Source organism: Trichechus manatus, unplaced genomic scaffold (assembly GCF_000243295.1).
Source record: "Trichechus manatus latirostris isolate Lorelei unplaced genomic scaffold, TriManLat1.0 scaffold00001, whole genome shotgun sequence".
NCBI lineage: Eukaryota > Metazoa > Chordata > Mammalia > Sirenia > Trichechidae > Trichechus > Trichechus manatus.
The window spans coordinates 24,883,089-24,906,571 of NW_004443937.1; the positions used below are offsets into that span (position 1 = coordinate 24,883,089).

At 46.8% G+C, this 23,483-nt stretch overlaps 1 protein-coding gene across 1 annotated transcript in view; it reads right to left on the reverse strand.

Annotated features, from left to right (window-relative positions):
* Window positions 1-23,483, reverse strand: part of FYCO1 (FYVE and coiled-coil domain autophagy adaptor 1) — an 87,808-nt gene that overhangs the window by 41,959 nt on the left and 22,366 nt on the right. The window contains exons 4-13 of the mRNA XM_023726315.1: window positions 22,263-22,388; window positions 17,922-18,028; window positions 15,383-15,526; window positions 12,089-12,179; window positions 7,876-10,290; window positions 6,683-6,775; window positions 5,810-5,928; window positions 4,518-4,685; window positions 1,420-1,569; window positions 474-685 (exon numbers count right to left, since the gene is read on the reverse strand). Coding sequence (XP_023582083.1) covers window positions 474-685; window positions 1,420-1,569; window positions 4,518-4,685; window positions 5,810-5,928; window positions 6,683-6,775; window positions 7,876-10,290; window positions 12,089-12,179; window positions 15,383-15,526; window positions 17,922-18,028; window positions 22,263-22,388 — 3,625 coding nt within the window. The remainder of the gene's footprint in view (window positions 1-473; window positions 686-1,419; window positions 1,570-4,517; window positions 4,686-5,809; window positions 5,929-6,682; window positions 6,776-7,875; window positions 10,291-12,088; window positions 12,180-15,382; window positions 15,527-17,921; window positions 18,029-22,262; window positions 22,389-23,483) is intronic.

Here is a 23,483-nt window from a genome sequence, read left to right on the forward strand (position 1 = left end):
GCAGCATGAACCAAATCCTGCTTCCTTTTACTGGTCCAAGTGGGAGGGCACACAAGAGAGTACATCCTCCTTGGGCAATTATGAGACAGTTGTGAGCTGCAGGGAGAGAGTAGAGGACGTTCTAGACACAACTCCTGGCTTTCCTCTGGGAGAGAGGGTTGGATACCAGGGCTGAGATTCCGGTAAACAGCATCTTCCAAAGTGTGGCATGTGTTCCAGTGGTGGTACATGAGTTAAGAGGTACACAGACCTCACGTTAAATAACACTGAATCATACCATGAGAAAGTCACTCTTTTTTTCAATTCTCTTTCAATCCTAATTGCATCAAAAAGAAAGTCTCAAACTGGTGGTAATATACTTTTAGAACCTCTTTAGTGCTTAAGTTTGGAAAACGTTGAATTAAGCTAACTAGCCACAAGAAGATGGGGAAGTAGCACCCAGAGAACACTATGGGCAGCAGCAGGAGCCTGACCTTGGCCTCCGGTGGCCTGGTGCCCAGCCTGGGCTGGTGGTAATACGGGGCCGGGCTCTCCCTGGCTGTTGCCCGAGCCAGTGCTGTCAGGGGAGCTGCGGCCCTCACTAAGCTTCCAGAAGCAGGCCCGGCAGCAGCGCTCCTTCTTGCCACTGTGCTTGGTCACGACGTAGTTGTTGCAGCAGTAGTAACAGAAGATGCGGCCACATATCCTGGGAACGAAACAAACGCGGGCCATGAGGATGATGCACTGTGGGCATCGTGTGCTGTGACCAGATCCGCAGAGCTCTGTACTGGGCTCTGGATGCCACATGGCTCTTATCAGACCTGGCTTTGTTCCACTTTAGAGTGTGGCCTGAAGGCTCACTTTATAAGATTCGTACAAAGCCATCTCAGTAACATTAGTAGAAGAATGTTTTATTTTCTAAGGTCCTTGGAGGTAGGCAGAGGAAGTGTGTGGCCAAGCCCACCTTCCCTGACACAGAGCTGTAGGTGTCTCAGAGGAGACCACAACCCTCACAGACCTGCACTGACCATTCTCCACCCTCCCCACCCCGAGTCACTTTCACCCACCCTTCTCTGTGCCCTAGCAGGGCCTTTGCTCTGCCTGTGTTCCTCTAACGAAGCCTCAGCACCAGCTCTCGCTGCGTTCCTGCAATGCCATTTTCCCTGCAGTCCCCACAGGCTGAGAGATGGCCGAAGGGCTGCTGATCTCCAGGTGCTACACAGCCTTTGTCAGTCCCCTCAGCCCCACCCATACCTCTTTATTAAGCACCTTTTCAGAGCCCTCTGTGTCCTGCTAGGACCCTGACCAATACAGCCTTCTTGTCTGTTCCCTTAAAACCAAAAAGCAGCGTGCTTTTTCCCAGAGAGCCAGCCAGGGCGCCAGTGCCTATCACGATTCCTCATTCAGAGCCATTTACAGATGCCAGAGCTGCCCGCTGACCTGCAGTGGTGCCGCCGCACCATCCAGCTGAACTCCCTCTTACAGTCAAGGCAGTGGCTCGCCTCCGTGTCCCCGAGCCACCTCTCCTCCGTGCTGAGCTTCTGTTGGAATTCGAGGGCATCTGACTTCTGCCAGAGAGCATCCTTGTCCCTGGGACAAAACCACATTAGAAAGAAAGAAGAAAGAATCCATGAAAACAAGAGAACTGTCCCTGATTCATTTAAGAAGACTGATTCCAAATTTGCCAACTCAGAAGGAAAACTCACCTTTACCTTGGAAACACCTCCCACCCTAGATCCCCTGTGTTCCTCTACAACATCCCCAGATTTGGCAGGGTCCTCCCAACCTGCAGGTTCTTAACCAACATGTGCTTTGATGAGTAGCTGTGGGACCCAGTGAATGCACAAATGAGGCCCGTGATGTACATAAAGGGCTCTGTCAACTGCAGAGAGCTTCTACCAGGGACAAAGGTCACTAGCTGACAGTGCACATTACTAGCAAGCTTAAGCTGTAGCGCGCCATCATGAAGTCTACGTGCTGTAAGTCCAAGGATCACAAATGTGCCCCCGTCCAAATCGTACCTGTGTTGGGGGTCCTTTATATTTTTAGGGTTTGTTCAGGTAATAACTAATCATTGGAGAAGAGCAAGGATTTCTCAGCCTGAAAATCTGATCAGATGTCCATCTTAGATGGTAAGGTCACTCCAGGGAGCCAGATGGAAGAGGTATGAGGCTTTTCAGAAACGTCTGATGGCGTCTGAAAATGCATGATGTACCAGAGCTAATGTGTACAGAGCCTTCCTAGTGCTGCTAATGTCATCTTGTGGCTTCCGGTTTCTGATGTGGAAAGGTTTAGTTCTTTCCCGGATGGAATCCTAGCCAACATGCTCTGAGGGCTGATGTGGCCCTAGTAGCACACCAGCCACTGAAGATGTAGCACCAGAGCTACTTAGGGCCTGAGGGAAACTGGCTCCATCACTGGCCAGGGACTTTGAATCAACCAAAGACCCCTCCCCTTAAATAAAACAGCCAGAATACAGATTGATTGGTCTTTTCAAGGACACTTAAAGTTGTCAGGAAGCATGAAGACTTCTTCTTTGGACCAGCTCCATTCTCCCAGCTGGTCCACAGCTTCCATCCTTTCTGCCCCAGAAGGTCAGGCGCACACACCCTGGGAATGTGGGAATGCTCACAGCACCTAGGGTTTTCCTCACACACCACAGGAGGAGGTCTGAGCTCAGAGGTCACGAGTGCCATAAGTTCCAAGTTTGCAAAATTGATGACGTGCAAGCAGAGTTTTTAAAGTTCCAAATCTGTTATAATTTTGATATTGTCATTTTGCAATCCCTAATTAGTAAGGAGCCCTTAAGGTACGATGGTTAAATGTTTGGCTGCTAACCTGAAGGTCAACGGTTTGATCCCACTCAGTAGCTCTCAGGAGAAAAGGTGTGATGATCCGTTCCTATAAAGATTACAGCCTAGGAAACCCTATGGGGCCATTCCACTCTGTCATATAGGGTTGCTATCAGTTTGAATCAACTCAATGGCACACAACAACAACAATGAATTAGCAGATCTAGGCACTGCTTATCCATGGCTGCTAACATCATAAAGAGGGGGCCAGCCAGATGCTAAGTGTCTCCCAAAGGAAACAGCCAATACTATCAATCAACTCTTTGAAGGGTTCTTGCCAAAATATGGAGCCCAAGTCTGCGCAAGCCGTTAGGAAAGCAGTGGTTCTCTACTCTGGCTCACTGATGCCTTGGACCCCACTCCTAGAAATTCTGATTTAGTGGGTATTTTTTAAAAAGCGCCTCAAGATACCCTAATGTGCAGCCAGAGTTGAGAACCTTAGTTCTAACTATCAATTTTCAGGAAATACAAGGGATAGAAGAACATGTTCAATGACACCGCAGGGATGCAATTGGCAAAATTCAGGCTGTGAGAAACTCTACCAGATGAATGACCTGACTTCTTAAAAAATAAATTGCAAAGAAGAAAAGAAATAAGTTAGAGAGATGGTGGGGTAACCCACAGATTAAAAGAAATCTTAAGAAACATCACCAATTGCAACGTATGGATCTAATTTAGGTCCTGATTCGAGCAAACTATGAAAAAAAATTATAAGGTAATTGGAAAAATTAGAAACTGGCTACATACTTGATGATATTAAGGAATCAGAGTTCATTTTGAAATGTGGTAATGATACTGTGGTGTTTTAAAATGAAGAGTCATTGTCTTGGAGAGGCACACAGTGAAATACTTGTGGATGAAATGCTATCATGTCTGGGATTTGCTTCAGAATAACCTGCGGAGGTGATGGAAATGGGTGGAAGTACAGATGAAACAAGACTGGCCATGAGCTGAATAATGCTGAAGCTGGGTGACAGGTACAAGGGTGTTCATTAAACCATTCTATTTTTGTAGCTCTAAAAATTTCCACGGGAGAAAGTGTAAAAAAATTTTGAACGACTTTCCAACTTTTTTAAAAAACAAAAGATTTCACACAAAAAAATCCAGATTTCCTCCTTCTCTTGAGAAGTAAGGCAATCTGGCCCCTCTGGGCCCAATGCCTGTGTGGCACCAGGTGGCAGGAGCAGGCTGCGGCTGTGTCCTCCAGCTTCTCACAGTCCCTTGCTGGCCGTCCACACATTTACAGCACCTGTCTGGTCCCTGCCAGCACTGGAGTTTGGGACCGCTGGTATTGGGGAAAGTAGGATGGAAGGGAAGGAAAAAGGACTCATGAAGAGGGGGACAAGAAAACAGAGAAATTCCTGAAGATATTAAACCTCATTTATTGTCACTCTTATGGCTAAGCACATAGAGAGATTGAAAACAAGTACATGTATCAAATGAAAACACAAACCCAGAGAAGCACAGGGTGTGAACAGTGGGATTCACCCCAGTAAGGTTGTAAATGGTCTGAGGAGACCCTGAAAGCATGTGGGGCCCTTAACAACAAACTGAGTATGTGCAGAAGAGGTGGAGGGGACGGGGGCCCAGTTCCCTTGCAGCATCCTTTCAACAGCGTTTGCATTTATTAAAGAAAAACTAAATGTGGCGGGAAGCCTTCAGCCAGCCATTTGTCCCGACACTCACCTAAGCAGCTCTATCAGGCGTTCCTCGAGGTACTTCTTGGTTCTGTTCAGGTCATCCAGGTCAGCAAGCATCTTCTGGTCATTCCTCTCTCGGTCTGTCACCTCCTCGCAAAGTCTGTTGTAATACTCTTGGAATTTTGTCGTGGCTTTTTCAAGATCCTTCTGGGTCCTGGTGGAGAAGTGGTAAATTTTCTTGATTATCTACCACTCCCAGCTTCTCCCATCCTTCTGGGCTCACCCAGGTCTCAACAGGGGGTCCCCTTGCCCTTCCCAGTGGGGGAGCCCCTCAGCATTATTAGTTATGCACTCCTCTAGTCTTCAAGACTCCCCTCATACACCCAATCCCCTCACTCTCCTTGCTCACCAAATACAAAGGTTACTGTGGGAGATCAGGTTGACCCCAGGTTGCTAGGAGGACGCCAGGTGAGTCCACCGATACTTGTTTTTTAAGGTCTTCATTAGGTGCCCTCGAGTCATTTCCGACTCACAGAGACCCTATGTACAACAGAATGGAACACTGCCCAGTCCTGCTCCATCCCCACAACCGTTGCCATGCTTGAGCCCACTGTTGCAGCCACTGTGTCCACCCATCTCCTTGAGGGTCCTCCTCTCTTTTGCTGACCCTCTACTTTACCAAACATGATGTCCTTCTCCAGGGACTGGCCCCTCCTGATAACATGTCCAAAGTAATTTAAGGTAGTTGTTGAGAAAACAGACTCTGGAGCCAAATGGTCTATGTGCCAATCCTACTATACCATCACTTACATGCTGCATGACCTTGGGAAAGCTACTTAACTCCTCTGAGTCTCATTTTACTCATCTGTAAAATGGGGATAAAAAATAATATCTTCCTCAAAATTGTTGGAAGGATTAAATAGGTAAATATATATGCAAAGTACATAAAATAGTGCCCGGCACATGCTTAAGCATTATTTTAATGTTTGCTGTTATTATTACCATTATTGTTATATCTCAACTTTTATTTCCTTTTAATTTTTCTAAAGCATGACGTTGGTTACTGATCTGTAACATGCCCTGCCAGAGATAAAACAGACTGGAGAGATAGGCTCTTTAGTGTAATAAAGAACTGTCCGGAGGAATGCGACTGGCAGACTGTCAGGTTCTCCGTGGCATGTGCTGGGCTCAAGTGCTTTCTGTGTTGTGTTTTTAATTCTAAGAGGACTTCTTTACGCCGCGATGACTGACTGACTGACTTTCTAAATGACTGTGCACCAAACGCCCCCTTCCTTAAAGACTCTACCAGTGGCCGTGTGGGTGGATGGTGTAACTAACCTTTCCAGGTTTGCACGCAGGGCAGCCCCCTCCTCATCCTTCTGCAGCACAGCTGCCTGGCACTCTGAAAGGTGGTTGCTGGTGCTTCTCAGCTTCTCTCCCATGTCTGCTTGGGTGGCCTGTGATAGGACATCAGGAAGAAAACACTCAGCTTGCAGAAGCCCTTGCATGATGCCATAAAGTGACTGGTATGCTATTGGCCCCATCTGGCTGGGTCACTTCTAAATAGAGGGTTTTGTTTTTTTCAAGGTCAAGAGGCCCAGAGCCTCTGCTCTCTGTTTGTGCGGGTGTGACACACTCCTATTGGTGACTGTGTCCCTAAAGCACCAACTGCAGCTGGTTGTGGTGGCTGGAGGGAGCGGCATGTACCAGGCTCTCCAGGTGAAAGTGGGGTTGGAGGTGGGGGTAGGGGTGGCAGGGGACAGCGTTCACTGGAAGGGTCACTGGTCTGAAGACTGCACGAGCCTGTCCTGCTCTGTTTAGAATCACCGACTTAGAGAACACCTAAAAAGATGGGCAAGATGGACAACTCATTTCCTTTTCGTAAGAAACAAGGGCCAGGTGAAAAACACATTTGGCAGCTCCAGCCAGGTGTCCAGGGAGTGGAAGGGGGTCACATACAAACTCTGGGTGCATACAAACGTGAACTGACAATAGCTCCGGCTTGGGAACTGGAAGTTCCGCAGGGAACCCTCTTAAATGGTCCAGTAAAGACCAAACCAGATGTCCTCTCCCTGAAAGGTCCACATGCTGGGAGTGGACATGACCCAGGTGGAGGCCAGCACACCAGGCTCCCTGCCCAGGTGGCAGCTGGGCCAGCACTGATCCGGCTCACAGCAAGGGCGCTCCCCTGGTCCACACAGCTGGGCCTACCTTCAGCTCCCTGACAGCCTCCTCAGCAGCCTGCAGCTTCTGGCCTTGTTCCTCCAGCTGGCCCCTGAGGCTTCTGCACTCCTCACTGGCAGCCTGGGGCGGGTGAGAAGGGGATCATGAAATTGGGATCCTTGCTCTGAGACCCCTCAGCCCGACCCTCCAAATGGGTACAAACATCGAGCTCTCTTTTTTCCCCTCAATAAATCTTACGCTTTATTGATGACAAAATCCTTCCAAACTTACTAAGAAAAAAGACTTAGCCTGGTCCCCAAACTTGGAATTTAATTTTGGCAAAGAGCCACCTGGAGTGGCATGGAGTGGGTGGCTCATCTGTGGAGGCACGGTGCAGTGGCCCAAGAGAGGAGGCCAAGAGGTCAGGAGTGGTCTGCTGGGGTCTCAGACGGTACAGACCCCAATGCCAGCAGACATGGGATAAGCAATGGAACTCAAAGGCCCATGGCCCTGTCATGTCCTCACTCTTAGCCTTCTGGGTGTTTTCTTTGTGCAGTATCAAAGATACGTGGCCACTGCTGATCTCTCAAACTCTTCCAAGGGCCTTGTGAAAACTCTGAGTCAGCTCCCGACAACTGCGCCTGCTATCAGCATGCACGTGAAGGGGCTGGTTATTCATTGACTACGAACCCAGGGCAGGACTTCAGGCAGTCATGAACTGTTGGCACTCTGCAATGGGTTCTAGACGCCGAGGCAGGGGTCTCAAACTCACATGCTCAAAGCAGCGGGGCAAGTACACAAATGAGTGTAAGGAAAAACCTGGAGGAGGCATGCCTTCCTTACCCACTGACTGTTGCCACATGGGAATGACGACCTAGGGTTTTCAGATCTTCTGAGACTTCAAAGGAAGTCCTCAAATGGAATTTATTTGTAAAACATCCTGCTCTTTAAATGTTGGCTACTAAAAAGAAATTCTGTGTGGGCCAAACTTATTTGCAATGAGTTTAGACCTCTGGGCTAAGATATCATCCTCCAACATTTTGTCCCTAATGTGTTCCTGCAGGGAGAGATGCCATTGCGAGCTATGACAGCAGGACAGGACTAAGGGGTGTGTGCCTAGACCTACCCAGGACATTCTTGGGCCCTCACCTGCCTCACGGCCGAAGGTGCATCCTCTCACAAACCCACTGGACCCTGCCCCAGGGAGGCAGGTGGAGCCTGGATGATGAGGCCTGGATTACCTTAAACCTGTTCTGGTAGTCCATGATCTCACTGCTCAGTTGGAACTTGAGGGTGTCGAGCTCCTGGTGCGCGGTCTCCTGGAGGCCCTGGGCCCGCTGCTCGGCCTGAGCCAGCTGGGACTGCAGGCAAGCCAGTGAGCCGGCTGTCTCCTCAGCTGCCTTTAGCTTCTCCTGCAAGCTCTCCTTCTCTTGCTGCAGCGCGGCCACTTGGCGCTCCAGGTCTTCTCGCTCCCTTGAGGCTGCCTCTTTGGCGTCCTGGAGCTCCTGGATGGCATGGGCTAGGGCCCCCTCCACCTGCTCCTTCTCCGCTGTCAGTGAGCAGACCTGGATGCCGAGCTCAGCTGTGTCTGTGTTGGCTTGGTGCAGCTGCTCCTGAAGCTCGGCCTGCTCCAGCTGGGCTTCCGCGGAGACTTGCTTCACCTGGGTCAGCTCCTCCTGCAGGGCCCGGAGCTCCTCCGCCCTCCGCTGGGCCTCACCAGCCCTCTCCTCCTGCAGTGCCCCTTCCCGCTCTGAGTACTGCAACAGCTCCTGGACGTGGGTTCGGTTGAGGGCTTCATTCTGTTCCCTCAGTTGCTGCACGAGAGCCTTGTGCTCCCTCAGGACTACCTCAGCCACACCCAGCTGGCTCTGCGCCTTCTCCCGGTCATCCAGGGCTGCCAGGAACTTGGCCTGGAGGTCTACCACCTCAGACTTCAGGCGCTGGGCTTCCCCCTGATGAATCTCCAGCTGCGCCTGAGACACGGCCAGCTGGGCCGCCAGCTCACGGGATGCGTCATCTTGGGGTGGGCTGAGCCCCTGCTGGCCTTTCTCTGCTGTGGGGGCCTGAATCAGCTGGGTCTGCTGTTGGCATTGGCTCTTCAGAGCCTGGAGCTCCCTGTCCCGGGCCTCCGCCAGCTGCCGGCACTGCTCCACCTCCTCCCGCAGTTGCCGGCACTCATCCTCCTTGCTCTTCAGGGCAGCATCTTTCTCCGCCACTCGGGCCCTCATGATCTCCTTAGCCTTCCGCACAGCCTGGAGGCTCGCCTCCATCTGGTCGCCCATGAGCCGGATGCTGGCCTGCTCCGACTCCAGGGAGGCCAGGGAGCTCCGGATGGCTGCCTCCCGCTGCTGCAGTGCTTCGTAGTCAGCCTGCAGGACCTGCAGTTTGCCCTCCAGGAGCTGGTTGCGCTGGACAACCTTCTGCAGCTCCTTCTCCAGCTCCCTGTTGGCCAGCTGGAGCTCCTCCTCCTGGCCGCCTGTGGTATCACTGAACTGGCCCTCCTGTGGGCCCCTCTGCTCCTCCTCTGGCTTCTCACAGGTCTTTGGCAGGGAGGAGTGCAAAGGAGCCAGCATCTCACCCCTGTCACCTGCTACGGGCAGCTCTGGGTCTGGCTGTCCAGCAAGCTGCTCCAGTGTCCCCACCTTCTGGCTGAGGTGGTCTCTGTCCCGAATGAGCTGCTTCTTCTGCTCCTCCAGGTTGCTCACGTGCTGGCTTACCTGTGACAGATGGGTCTCCAGGAGCTGTAGCTGCCTTGTCAGGGACCTGGCCTCCTGCTCCAGGAGCTCCTCTTCCTTCCGCCACTGCTGCTCCTTGCACCTCACCTCTGTCAACTCCTCCTCCAGGGTGCTCATGTGGGCCAGCGACTCCTGCAACTGGCACCGGAGCTGGGCGGCCTCCTGCCCCTTCCCAGCCAGCTCTTCCCGGAGCAGGGCTATCTCCTTCACCATGCACTCCAGGCTGGCCCGGGCCTCCTCCTTCAGCTGCAGCTCCTTGGTTAGCTGCTCCAGCTGGGCACTCTGATGCCTGTTGAGCTCCTGGACCCTGGTGCTCTCCTCCTCTAGGGCTTGAAGCTTTGCCCCCAGTTCCTGGATCACCAAGGCTGAGTCGCTGAGGATGGGCTCTTGCTGTCCCATTGTGCCCAGGGTCATATCTGCCTTCTGCTCAGCCCTGGCTGGCCAGGCCGGGACACTGACTAACTGCTGGTTCTTCTCACCCAGTGAGTCCCGCGTGGCCTTGAGCTCCTGTGCCAGGGGCTGCAGCATGGACTCTAGCTGCTGCAGGGCTGACTGGTAGTCCTCCTTCTCTGCCACACCCAGCTCCAGGGCCTGCAGACACTTCTGTAGCTCCTTCACAGTGCTCTCGGTGGCCTGGGTGACCTCCCACTGCTTCTGGAGCTCTGCTACCAGGCTTGTGAGGCGGGCATTCTCCTCAGCGGCAGCGCACCCCTTCTCCCTCTCCACCTGCAGCTGCTCTTCCTGCGAACTGACAGCTGCCCTCAGCTCCTGGTTCTCTTTGTCCAGCTGCTGCATTCGCTCCTGCAGCTGTTTCTCCCGCACCTCCAACTGGTCCAGCTCCAGCCGCATCTCGTCAAATCCCTCCAGTGCTTCATTGTTTAAGGGACTGTTCACATCAAAGCTGGAGGCCATTTCCTGAGTCTGACAAGGAAAACACACAAAACAGGTGGCTTTGGGATGAAACTCCATGGCCACTTGGAAAAGCTTTAGAGTTTAATGTGAGAGCAGAACCCAAAAATACGATAATTACATGATCTGAGGTTAGTCTGACGAGCTATCATTCAACGGACTAGAAACCCTTTGCTCAAGGCATCTGCCATAAGAAAGTCACCAGTACATTCCAAAGACCTGGTGCCAGATGCATGGGGTCCACTGAGACTCACACTCACATTTCCCGTGCCAGCCTTCTTTAGCTTTATTTTAAAAAATGGGTGTTGGTTCTTAGATAAACTAAAAAAAAAAAAAAAACAAAAACCAAACCCGTTGCCATCAAGTCAATTCCGACTCATAGCGACCCTACAGGACAGAGAAGAACTGCTCCATAGAGTTTCCAAGGAGTACCTGGTAGATTCGAACTGCTGACCTTCTAGTTAGCAACTGAACTCTTAACCACTATGCTACCAGGGTTTCCTCGATAAACTAAGTTATATGTAAAGCTACTGTTTACCCACTGCACCAGACCTACAACTCCTGTCATGACTAAACCACAAGAAGGTGAAAGATTAGTCTACTTTCTACTCTTAATGCTTCTTTTTTTTTTTCTAAATTTTATTTATTTTGTTGTTGAGAACATACACAACAAAACATACACCAATTCAACAGTTTCTACATGTACAATTTAGTGACATTTATTATATTCTTTGACTTGTGCCATCATTTTCCCTCTCCTTTTCTGAGTTGTTCCTCCCTCGTTATCATAAACTCACTGTCCCCAAGGTTCTCATCTAATCTTTAGAGTTGTTGTTGTCAATTTGATCCCATATAGATAGTTCTTAAAAGAACATAATGCTCAAGGTAGGCCTTTTTCACTAGTTAAGCTAAACTATTGTTTGGTTTTAAGAAGACTTTGGGGGACATTTTTGGTTTAAAGATTATTATCTAGGGTTCATTCACCCTCCATGGCTCCAGACAGTCTAGAGCCCATGAGAATTAGAAATTTTGTTCTTTATTTTTCTCCCTTTGATCAGGATTCTTCTATGGAATCTTTGATCAAAAGGTTCAGTAACGGTAGCTGGGCACCATCCAGTTCTTATGGTCTCATGGCAAAGGAGGCAGTTGTTCACAGAGGCAACTATCCACACATTCCATACTCTCCTCCTATTCCTGACTCTCCTTCTTCCTCTGTTGCTCCAGGTAAAGAGACTTAATGCTTTTGATAGGGATCATTCTTAATTTTTATGGCTGATTCATTTCAGTATCCTTTCCCACAAAACTACATGCAGCTATAATGATACATGCACATTTCTAATAAAATTAACCAAACTAACCCTACCTACTAGCACTTACTAAGCACTTCCCCATATCAAGCCCTTAAGCACTGTACATGCTCTCCCTCAGTCAATCCCCACAACCACCTCCCAAGCCAGCACGGCTTTTATTATCCCCATTTTATGGAGGAGAGAACTGAAGCTTCATGAGGGTAAGTAATCTGCTCAGGAACACACAGCTGGTAGGTGACAGAGTCAGGATTTGACTCTATCGCTTTTAACCATCAGGTTAAACTGCTTCCTTTAAAAGCTTTTAAAGCAATTTAATTTAAAAAGCGCCTAAATATTTGGTTGTAAAAACCCAGACTCCAGGAAATAGTGGGTATAACCCAGGGGTTATACAGCTCTGGTTAGAACAACAAGTATCTGACAACATCACCGGTGAGTTGCCGGGGCAAGGATATAACCTGGTTAACACTACAGCGAGGAAATCCCAGCCTTTCTGGCATTACCTGTAGGTAGCTGCTCACCAGACTGCTCACACTGGAGCTGCGGCTGGGGGGTTTCCACATGTAAGCAGAAGAGCCAGTAGCCAGAGTCCTCCTGTGGGGCCACAGAACAGACATACCTGTATTCAGAACAGGAAATCTCACACACGCACACACACCCAGGGAGGCCTTGGTAGTCACTAGGCACCCAGGTGGTGGTAGGGGGCACTGCCTTCCCAGATACAGCATAAGATGGCAAAACCCAACAGTTTCCTCCAAAGAACACATTTATGGTGGACTGTGACGGGTGAGCTCTACTGCTAAAATTCAGTCAGATGGCTTTCTTCCCATTGCCAAAAAAAATTAAGTGAACGTGTATTTCCTAACTTGGGGTTTTAATTTTCCTTGAACTTTTAGTACCTGCCATTGTCTGGCTGCCAGTAGGGAACAGGTAGCAATCAATTTATTTTAAAAAGGTCACACTGTGCTTAAGGGCTCATGGTCACTGCTTTGTATTACACATAAACAACAAGGCTGGAAGACCTGCTTCTAGTTCATGTGGCTGCCATGGGAGGCGCAGATGAAGAACATTTCCCTCATTGCAGGAAGTTGTATTGGACAGTTCTAGTCCAGAACTTTGTAGTCTTATGTGATAACTCTCATTTTAGCAGGAACATTTCAAACTAAACATGGTTTTATTTCACCTGAATCTTCTCCTTAATCCAATATTATTGCCTTTTAGTTAGTTTTCACAGCCTAGCAATTCCACTTCTCAATGTACTCTAAAGGCAGTCACATCTGTGTATAAGGAGATGTATGAGGATGCTCTTTGCAGTACCGGTACAGTGGTAAAAACTAGAACCAGTCTAACTCTTTATCACTAGGGAAACAGATGACCTGTGGTTTATTTGCACAACAGAGTAGTCTACATCATGGGTTGGTAATCTTTTTTTGTAAAGGGCCAGATAGTAAATATTTTAGGATTGTGGGCCGTATGGTCTCTGTTGGAACTACTCAACTCTGCCACTGTAGCATGAAATGTGGCCACAGACAATATGTAGATGAACGGGCAAAGCTGTGTTCCAATAAGACTTTATTTATAAAATCAGATGATTGCCCTGTGGGCTGCAGGCTGTAGTTTGCCAACCACTGCTCTATATCGATAAAACTCCAGGCCAAATACAGATAAAAATCTCAAAAACAATGTTCAGTTAAAAAGTAAGCTGCAAATGGATCGCTCTCTCATGATTCAATATATGTAACATTTTTTAAAACATACAAAATAAAACTATACACACACATAACCATATATATGAAATATTTATGGATACACACAAGTAGTAAAAACATAAAACATTTGGGAATGACAGGCATCAACTATAGGGCTGTGAAAGGGGAAAGGACGGCAGTAGGTGGGGCTTTAGTGGGATCTATAATCTTTTATTTCTTAAGAAAAAGGGTATCAGATATAACAACAACAACAAAAACTCCACAGGAACCAGAATGAAGGGATCCCACGGGATAATTTTGGCATCAAAATAAATAATGACAGTGACAGAATATAACCCATTGAATAAAATAAGAATCCATGAGTTTATACTGATGTAAATGAATAAATAAATGTACTTTCTTACAGTAGAATATTAACTAATAACGTAAAAGGAATAATGGAGTTACAAAATTACTGCTTGGTTTCCACGACAGTAACAATTGATTCAGGCAAGAATTACCAATGGATTCTAAAACTAGTAAGTAAGAGATTTATGAGAAACAGGATAATAACAGAATGTCAAAGTATCTCTCCCCATGATGTATACTAATTACAAAGGGAGAAATAGTAACTTCACAGAAACCTGGCAAACACCATTGTAATCAAATGATAGTGGTTAACCCCATTAGTTATGAAACAAACCAACATTGTGTGCTTCCAGATATAATACACTGAGAAGGACACAGCATCCTATCTGAGGTATTCTTGCCAAAAATATTGACCGTAAATCTAATAATGAAGAAATACCAGATAAACCCAAATCCAAACCCAAATTAAGGAACATTTTACAACCTAACCGGCCGGGGCTCTTCAAAAATGTCAATGACATGAAAGACAAAAGACTAAGAAACTTCCAGATTAAAGGAGTCTAGAGAGAGATGTGACAATTAACTGCAACATGTGATCCTGGGCCAAAAATATTTATTCTATGAAAGACATTATTGGGATAATTGGCAAAATTTGAATCAAGTCTGTCAATCAGCTATCCATATTGTGTCAATGCTAATCTTCTCATTTTCACAACCGTACTGAGGTTATAAAAGAGGATGTCCTTGATTTCAGGGACTACACAATGAAGTACTTAAGAGTCAAGGGGAATCAAGTCTGCAATGTGGTTTAGGACAGAAACCAGCATGTCTCCATACAGCGCATAATGATGAAACAATTACGGGGAAATACTGACAACTGGGGAACCGGGTGAAGGATATATGAGTACTCTGCTATTTTTGCAACTTTTCTGTAATTCTGAAATTATTTTAAAATAAAAACATTTTTAAAAACCCATCTGAAGTAAATATGGCAAAATGTTAGCTACGAATCCTGGTGGTCGGTATGTGGGTATTGTCTCTAGTAATTTTCTCTACAGAGAAAATAGTTCCTAATCAAAAAATTAAAAATTGAAATAAAAAAAAAAACAAAACAAAACCCTAATTAACAGAAAGCCAAACAAAACAAAGACTGCTGGCCTTGAGTTTAGCTGTGTTTGGCGCCGGGCCCTCCTGCCCCCAGCTGTGTGGCTGTGGCCAAGCTTCTCCACTCTCTCTTTCCTCAACGTCCCCCTCTAGGAGAAGTCGTGAGGATTCACTCTGATGTAGGGTAAGCGGCTGGCTTGATGATCTCAACAAAGAAAAAAGAAAAATAGAGCAAACTTTCCAGCAGGATAAGCTGTAGCTTTTGCTCCCTCTCTATCTACTGCCTGGAAGGCCTCTGTAATAACATTGTAAAAACACAAATAAGAAAAGCCTAGCTGCTCCCCCACTCCCACTCTTACAAGTGGCTTAAAAAAATGTAAAACCTTCAAGTTCTGCATATACATCTCCACTGCCCCCTATCACCTGGCCAGTTAGGTTGGTTTAAAGTTGTAACCTTCAGAAGGTCTTGTTAATCATGATTCAACAAAGTCTGTAAAATTAGCAGGCATAAAAGTTGCAAAGCTTTACGTAATTTACTTTGCAAGCAACACTGCTTTGAGCAGACTGGTGGCAAATTTCAAAAACCTCAAGCATTTCTCTCTCCTGTCTTTTAAACCAAGCAATTCTTCAAAGTACCTGGCAAACGCTGGCCAGGCAGCATCCAAGTCATAGCCCCTCGATGCCAGGTCAAACTGAACCTCGGACAGCTCATACAGCTGGCCCACGATGTCTGAGCTCAGCTTTGGCTTCAGAAAGGGGCTTCTTGCATAGTACCAGTCACTGCAGAAAAACATAAAAATGTATGAATCACAAAATAAAGAGAGAAGGGTAGAGTGAATTTAATCAGTTTTCCCAGTGTGGCTCTGCTTCATCAAATTCCAACTCAGTTTACTAAATTAATTAGACACACACGTGCACCAATTTGATTTTCACTGTAGAAACACATAACTCTCAAATAAACTTGCTCTTCTTCAAAGAAATTACTGTAATGATCCAGATGCATATTGTTATGGATTGAACTGGGTCCCCCATAATGTGTGTCAACTTGGCTTGGCCATGATTCCCAGTACCGTGTCATCTGATGTGGTTTTCCTAAGTGTTGTAAATCCTACGTCTAAGATGTTAATGTACCCTGGTGGTGTAGTGGTTAAGAGCCTGGCTGCTAACCAAAAGGTCAACAGTTTGAATCTACCAGCCGCTCCTTGGAAACCCTATGGGGCAGTTCTACTCTGTCCTATAGGGTTGCTATGAGTCAGGATCAATGGCAACAGTTTAAGATATTAATGAGGCAGGATAAGAGGTATTTATGTTAATGAGGCAGGACTCAGCCTACAAGATTAGGTTGTGTTTTAAGTCAATCTCTTTTGAGATATGAAAGACAGAAGCAAGCAGAGAGAGAGGGACCTCATACCACCAAGAAAGTAGTGCCAGGAGCAGAGTGCGTCCTTTCAACCTGGGGTCCCTGGACTGAGAAGCTCCTAGACCAGGGGAAGATGGATGACAAGGACCGCCATCCCCCAGAGCTGACAAAGAAAGCCTTTCCCTGGAGCTGGCACCCTGAACTTGGACTCCTAGCCTCCTAGACTGTGAGAGAATGAATTTCTGTTTGTTAAAGCCATCTACTTGTGGTATTTCTGTTAGAGCAGCGCTAGGTAACTCAGACACTTGTTCATTTATTATTTATGTTGTTCTTAGCTGCCATTGAGTCAGTTCCGACTCATAGCTACCCTACGTACAACAGAACAAAACACTGCCCAGTCCTTCTTATTTATACTGTACCTACTTCCTATAAAAAAGAAAACCAAACCCGTTGCCATCGAGTTGATTCTGACTCATAGAGACCCTGCAGGACAGAGTAGAACTACCCCATTGAGTTTCCAAGGAGCGCCTGGTGGATTCAAAGTGCTGACCTTTTGGTTAGCAGCTGTAGAACTTAACCATGACACCACCACGGTTTCCATTTCCCATAAAGGAGGTGAGAAATCTTAAATCTCACTTGCTTACCAAGAAAGAGCAGTCACTGGGGAAGGAACACTTCCTTTTTGAAAGAGAAGCTCACCTTCTATTTCTTCTTAAGAACTCAACATGGGGCACTGAACTCATGGTTGATTTCTGTCTAGACACCAATTTAAGAGCCAAGAAACAAAATAACTACCCAGAAATGTTATCTGTACTTTGAGGTGGTGGTTATTTCATTTCATGTGAAGCAAGAAGAGCCAAAATAGGTAACACTGAGGAGTTTAAAGGTTTACTTGGCTGATGTCTGTGAATGGTAATACACTAGAAGTTCAAGATGTTTTGACGATCTTCACCAATACCTGCAACAAAATACCCTTAAAACCAAATGTGCACGAGATATACATCTTTACGCGCAACTCAGTCTTAAAGCTGACAAAAGGAAACATTTGTCCCCCTCGACAGTTTTTTTTTTTTTTTTAAATTTAGAGGTGATTTCATTGATTAACTGGTAGAACAGTCCCTGGAAAGAGGGGAGGCACAGCTGGAAAAGGGGTGTTGAAAGAAGTTTCACTTATTGGTTCCTGGTCTGCAGCTCCTAATCTGACCTCCTACCTCTCCCCGTTACACTCCATCCCTGCCTCCCTGCTTCCCTCCTGTTCCCCTGCACTAGCAGCACGAAGGCTGACGCCCACCCACCGACAACTTGGGCTCCACAGTGGTTCCCAATCCTGGGTGCCCATCACAGTCTCCTGGGAACCCAGACACCCCAGCAGATGTTGACCCAGTATCTCAGGTGAGGAGGTCCCAGGCTCGATGGTGTTAAAAGCCTCACAAGTGATTCTGCTGAGAGGCTGAGGCAGCAACACGTGGGCCTTCTAGGGTGACCAGTGGGGTCTGCCCATTAGCACTGGCACCAAGGACACTCCATCCTCCAGGGAAACCTGCCTGGAGTAGAAGTTAGGAGACCTGGATCCAAGCTCCAGCTTCACAACTTAAGATCAGTGGGGCCTAGAGAAAGGCATTTGGTCTCTGAGCCTCGTTTTTCTCACCTGTAAGAACACAGTGCTACCTGCCCCACATGCGTCAAGGACTGTGTAGAGGTAGAAGAGAATGATCAGATGTGGAAGGACTCTGCAATGTCAATACTACTCAGGAGGGGACTTTAGTTCATTTCTGAATGGCATGGGGGCAGACCCCAACACTGTCACATATTTACCTGGTGACTTTGGTGTTCATGAAGCACTGCTGTAAGGTGTCTGCCAGCCTCTGGTGCACCAGGGAGTAGCGAATAAATGCTCTTCCTTTCCCTAGAGATGTCCGGAGCTGGAAAAAGCAGATTGCATGAAGATGAACTCCAAATGCGGACCTCATGGCCTCATGGATGGCTTGCAAAAAACAGATCGATGGCAGAAAATGTCACCCATTTCCACCCTAAGCATTCGCTTCATCATGCCCCTCAAAGGACACAGACACAAGATAATGCGATCCCAGACAGTGAGGCCGCATGTGGGTGGACTTGTTGCATGCCTTCATCTTGAGAGTAATCTGTACTCCTGCAAACACATCAAGGAAGACATATTATGAGAGGCTCCCAAAAACCTGATCTGTGGATCCTACTAGAATGTCATGCTCTCTCCTCTGCCCCATCAGAATCTCTAGGTTTGGAGTCAGACATAAAACTGTCTGATTTAATTTGGAAGATATAGAATAAAACTTGGCAGTACATGAAGGGCATCCCATGCCAGAAGCGAGCTTCAGGAATAAGAGATGGTCTCAGTCTGGCTAACGTCTGGGCTTGTTTCAAGGTGTAGAGAGGACAGGTGCAGGGGAGGAGGCCTAAGGGGCTTGGCTAGGGCACTCATGGAAGAGAAAAAAGAGAGTAGGGGAAAGGAAAAAAGTGTTTAAAGGAGGTTTTTAAGAAGTTCTGCTGGATGTGTAACTACCTCCTCTGTGTCCTACGAAACTGTCAAGTAAAATCCACATATCTGTCAACACTTTCCTGGCTGGACTTGTTACTTTTCAGATATGCCAGCTCACTGTATTTAGTTACAAGGTGCCCAGCAGTGAGAGTAGGGCTGTCTCTAGGCAGCCCCATCACCCTAGGGTAATGAAAAAAATGGATGTGGGTCTATTCCTGGAACCCTGAGGTGAACGGCACAGGTAGACCCAGGGCAGGTCTGTCTTCAAAACCTTCCCCCACAGTAATGCCCATCACTACAAAATCAACTCAGAACAAGGAGAAGATGTGATTGGAACTCTCTTGAGGTTTAAATTCACCTCTCAAAAACACAGTTTCTAAAGACGTTTCTGGAAGCTTGTTTTGATGGAGGTGGATATGCTGGTCAGAGAAGGCCGGGCTCTGCCGGCTGTGGGCCACACGGCTGCCAAGATGGATAGAAAAAAGGGGACAGATACAGAAGATGCTTGATACCAGTTTGCAAATTAGGATTCATACTCCTGATGCTTTAGCCCCAGAAGCTCAAGAAAAGTAGGCAAGAATTCAAAACCTTTCAACCTACCACACACACCTATTCAGTCAGCTCTGGCTCTGAGTGAGCTGAGTCAGGACCTGCGCCCTCCTCATCCCTTCAAAAGTTGCCCGGGTGGTGCAAACGTTCGCGCTCGACTCCTAAACCTAAAGGTTGGTAGTTCAAACCCTCCCAGTGGCAACGCAGAATCTAGGCCTGTGATCTGCTTCTGTTAAGATTACAGCCAAGAAAACCCCACAGAGCAGTTCTGCTCTGTAACATGAGTCAGAATCAACTCCACGTCAATGGACTCGACGTCAGAGGAGGGAGTAGCAGTGGTCTGACCAGAAGAAGGTCCTAATACCCCATACTGTTAAGACACCAATTACTGCACTGGATAGAGATAAGAAACATATGGTACAGACTCAAGCATCGGCATGTTAATGATGGTGGAAAAAACCCAGGATAGCACCTTTTAGCTCAGAGCTGTATTTCTTCTTGTTGCTGACTCAAGAAAATGATACCACAATATGAAACAGAATTACAAAAATTAAAAGGTGTGAAACCTCAAGAATTACAGAAACTATAAGACATCTCTCCATGTGGATTTTGTGGCTTTTGGGTAGTCGGGACACCCGGAAACAAAGGGGGGCAGCAGCCTGACCTACTGGCTTTAAAAAACTAGGGCTAGGCTGCAGGTAGTCCATCTCACAGATGCCCAGGGGAGAATCCTGATGACATCCATGTCCAAACACTTTTCCACTCATGAGTGAGGTCAGAACAAAGTGGTACAGATAACCAGGAAACGCAGGCAGCCAAGAGCCGCTGAGCAAGGCATTGTGAAGTGAAGTGCGTTGCTCATACAACCACACTCATACACAGGCCCCTCTGGATGTAATAAGGACCTCACATAGCAGCCTCCATCTGTAAGCTCCTAAACGTGGGGCTTGTCCTTATTATCAGCAAACTGGCCATTATCACAGCCTTTAGAATGTTCGTTACAACTTTTTAAATAGCAACCATTTGAGGCTATATTTTTAAATCAGGCCTATTAACTGAATTGATTATATAATAAAGGGAGACATACATTTTAAAAGCTATTTTTAAATATCCTTCGGGGAGGGATGCAATAGTTCCTTTTTACTGCAAACAAAAAAACTCCACGGCCTTTTTATGTATTTATTTTTGAAATCATGGGTCCGCTTTCATTACCTAATTCCTTAATTTTTTAGCATCTAATCAGAACCTATGCACACTATACTGAGAAGTGATACAACAGCAGCAAAGGACAGGAAGTCTGCAGGACACACAAGAGCCAATTCTGCTTTAAACCAGGCCACTGTGCAGCAGCCTGATGCCAAGCTGCACCCAGGTCTGACCCCTGTTCATCGCAAACAGTTCAGGCTGAGCCCATTCTGAGCCTCTGGAAATGGCTTATTGGAGCCTTGAAGTATTTTAGCCTAAATTGCTGCCTCCTATTCCCCAAAGGGGCCTGAGGGGCCCAACGAATGCTTCCTATCCGTTAACTTTGACCCTTTGACTTGACCTGGATGGCACTTGATTGTTAAAGTTAAACCAAGTATCCAGCAGCCCACTCAGACTAATAATGTTCTAAGCCATTCTATCCAGTGGACCCCAGAGAGTACAGTCTTCAGTGGAGTTGAAACAACTGGACCCTGTGGGAAGCAGAGCCTATGCCAGGCACCAAAAAACAATGTTTGTGAAAGCAGGGATGCTTTTTGCTTCTAGAAAGTCATTTTCCCTGGCCTTGAGTTGTCTAAAGGTCTGAGCACATCATGAGAAAATAAGAGGACACTAGCCAAGAAGTGGACATGTGTTAGTATTTTGTAACCCTGAGGAATGACAATTAAGACTAAATTTATTTCCAGATTTCAGCTGTCCGAAGTCATAGAGTGGAAGGTTTAGTTGCTCTGATGCAGCAGGTGAGGAGTGGAAAGGAGGAGAGTGACAGTGTCAACTCCTTCCAGACTGATGGAGGAGGCTGACAGTGAGAACGCCCTCCAGGCTTCTGATGCATGAAAACAATGCTCTACATCATGGATCCGAGTCTCCTACCTGACAAAAGCTCACAAGACCTGCCTCCACTACACAGGCATCAAAGAAATTTGGAGATCAAACTCTTCAGAGCCAGGATCTTTCCTCATTTTCTCAGCTAAATGTCAGCCAGTGCAGCTGGTGGAAAATGCCCAGCTCTTGATGTCAGCGTACCTACACTGTCACGCTCTATAAGAAGAAACACATTCAGCTCCAGCAGGCATGTTGGGAAGGAGCTCTTCCCAGAGCACCTGACCCAGCTGGCCTTTGCAGGAGAGGGGCCAGGGAACATGTCTGTTGACTTTAAAGTGACTTCTGGATGGACAAGGCTGGTGAGAAAGAGGGTGAGAGGTTCACTGGATGTGAGGAGAGGAAAGGACAGGCAGGCAGAGAGAAAGAGAGAGGGAGGAAGAGAGAGAGGATCTGTGAGTGTTCTGTGTGTGTGTGCATGCATGTATAAAGCCCCCTTCCCTTGTTTATTGTTCTGGAGTTTTGTAAGGCGGCAAAGCCATGGTATTCTGCTCTCCAGGGGCTCAGAACTGAATGTGGGAAGTCACTTTGCACACTGGCATTTGAAGATATGGCACCTGAAATCCCACACTAGTCTCTTCATTTCTAATCCAAGCTTCCTGGCCAAAGGGTAGGGAAAGCAGCATAGCAAACCCTTTAAGAATTTTAACTAAGAAAGAGATTTTTAAAGAAAGGTGGAGGTGTCCTGTGTCGGACACAGGCATCCTGGACAGAAACTACAATGTGAACAGCCCTCCATTTGGGCAGTGCATGGGTCGAGGTGTAATGCACAGATTCAGGACGGAGCCACTGCTTTGCTTGGTAAATGCTCACTAACGTGCTTCCTCCCTGAGCTTGATGCACAGCAAGGGTGGGCACTGAGAATATCTGGACTGGATTTCTTTACTTCTCAACCACCCGTAAGCCTCCACTTCTTCACTTTGCTGTCTGCAGCAAAGGTCTCTGCAAAGACGCTCGAGGCAGGCGAGAAGATGTGTGGTCCTTGGCTGCTCTGCTCGGCTTACCTCAGAAACAGACTTGACAAATCGGATCCCGTCATTGGCTCCTTTCACTTTGGCCAGGCAGTCACAGAAGTAATCCCAGTAGTCCTTCCTGTTGCCCAGGAGGGTGGCCTTCTCTTTCTGATCAAACTGGGGGAGGAAAAGTTCAGAGAGAAGACATCTCAATTCACTGCTGTTCACCTGCCACTTAAATGATAAATGGTAACAATAGCTTCTTAGTTGCCTGGCATTGAGCTGAGCCCTTTATTGGCATTATTTTTATCCTCAACAATTCCAGAAAATGAGGGTGTTTTGGTCCCCAATTTATAGCTGAGGAAACTGAGGCTTAGAGAGGTTAAGTAACTGGCGCAAGGTCACATAACTATGAAATTCAGGAATAACAGCCCCAAAAGAGATTTATCCCTTGAAGGGATCGCTGTGCAGAGTTGAGTGGGAAACAACCAAAGTTGCCATTAATGTGCAATAAAGACAAGCGAAAAGACTTAAGGGCAACGTGAAGACCGTTAACCATGTTTCCACTTTTGGAAATGAGTTAATGATATTTTATCCCAGTCACCCAACTCTTAGGTTTTAAATACTATGTTTCAATATTTCATTTAAATTGAATAAATTTAAATAAATTTATTGAAATTGAAATTGAATAAAGTTAAATAAATTGAAATTGAATAAATTTAAATAAATTGAAATAAATGTCAGCTATGAGTCATTTCAAATTCAAAACAAAAATGGGCTTAACTGGGGGAAAAAAAAGTCCATAAGCTTTTTCACAACGTAGAACACAGAACCTGCTGAAAAGGTGGGCCCTTCAACCAAGTGGGGCCTCTCCTCCAGCGGGCTCCGTCCCACGTGCTTTGGTGCGATGTGAGGTTGCAAAGTAATGGTGTTCAAAATGATATAGGTATACCTTTCTATAACATTTTACAGCATTTTTTCTGATTATAGCAGTAATATATGTATATATTATTGGGAAATAAGAGAAAATAAAAATTGTGTAATGTTTAATACCACCACCCTAAGATAATTTCTGTTAACATTTTGGTCCATTTCATTGCTGCCACTTTTAGTTGCATGCGTTTTTCCACGTTTACAGAGTTCTTCAGAGCTGTGCTTTTTGAACTAAGCAGGCGTTTTAAGAGTTATGCCACGAGTTTGTTAAAACAGTTTCCTCAGGGATGATGATTCAGTGGTTGGGGTGGGAGCTGGTAACTTATTTTTAACAAACTC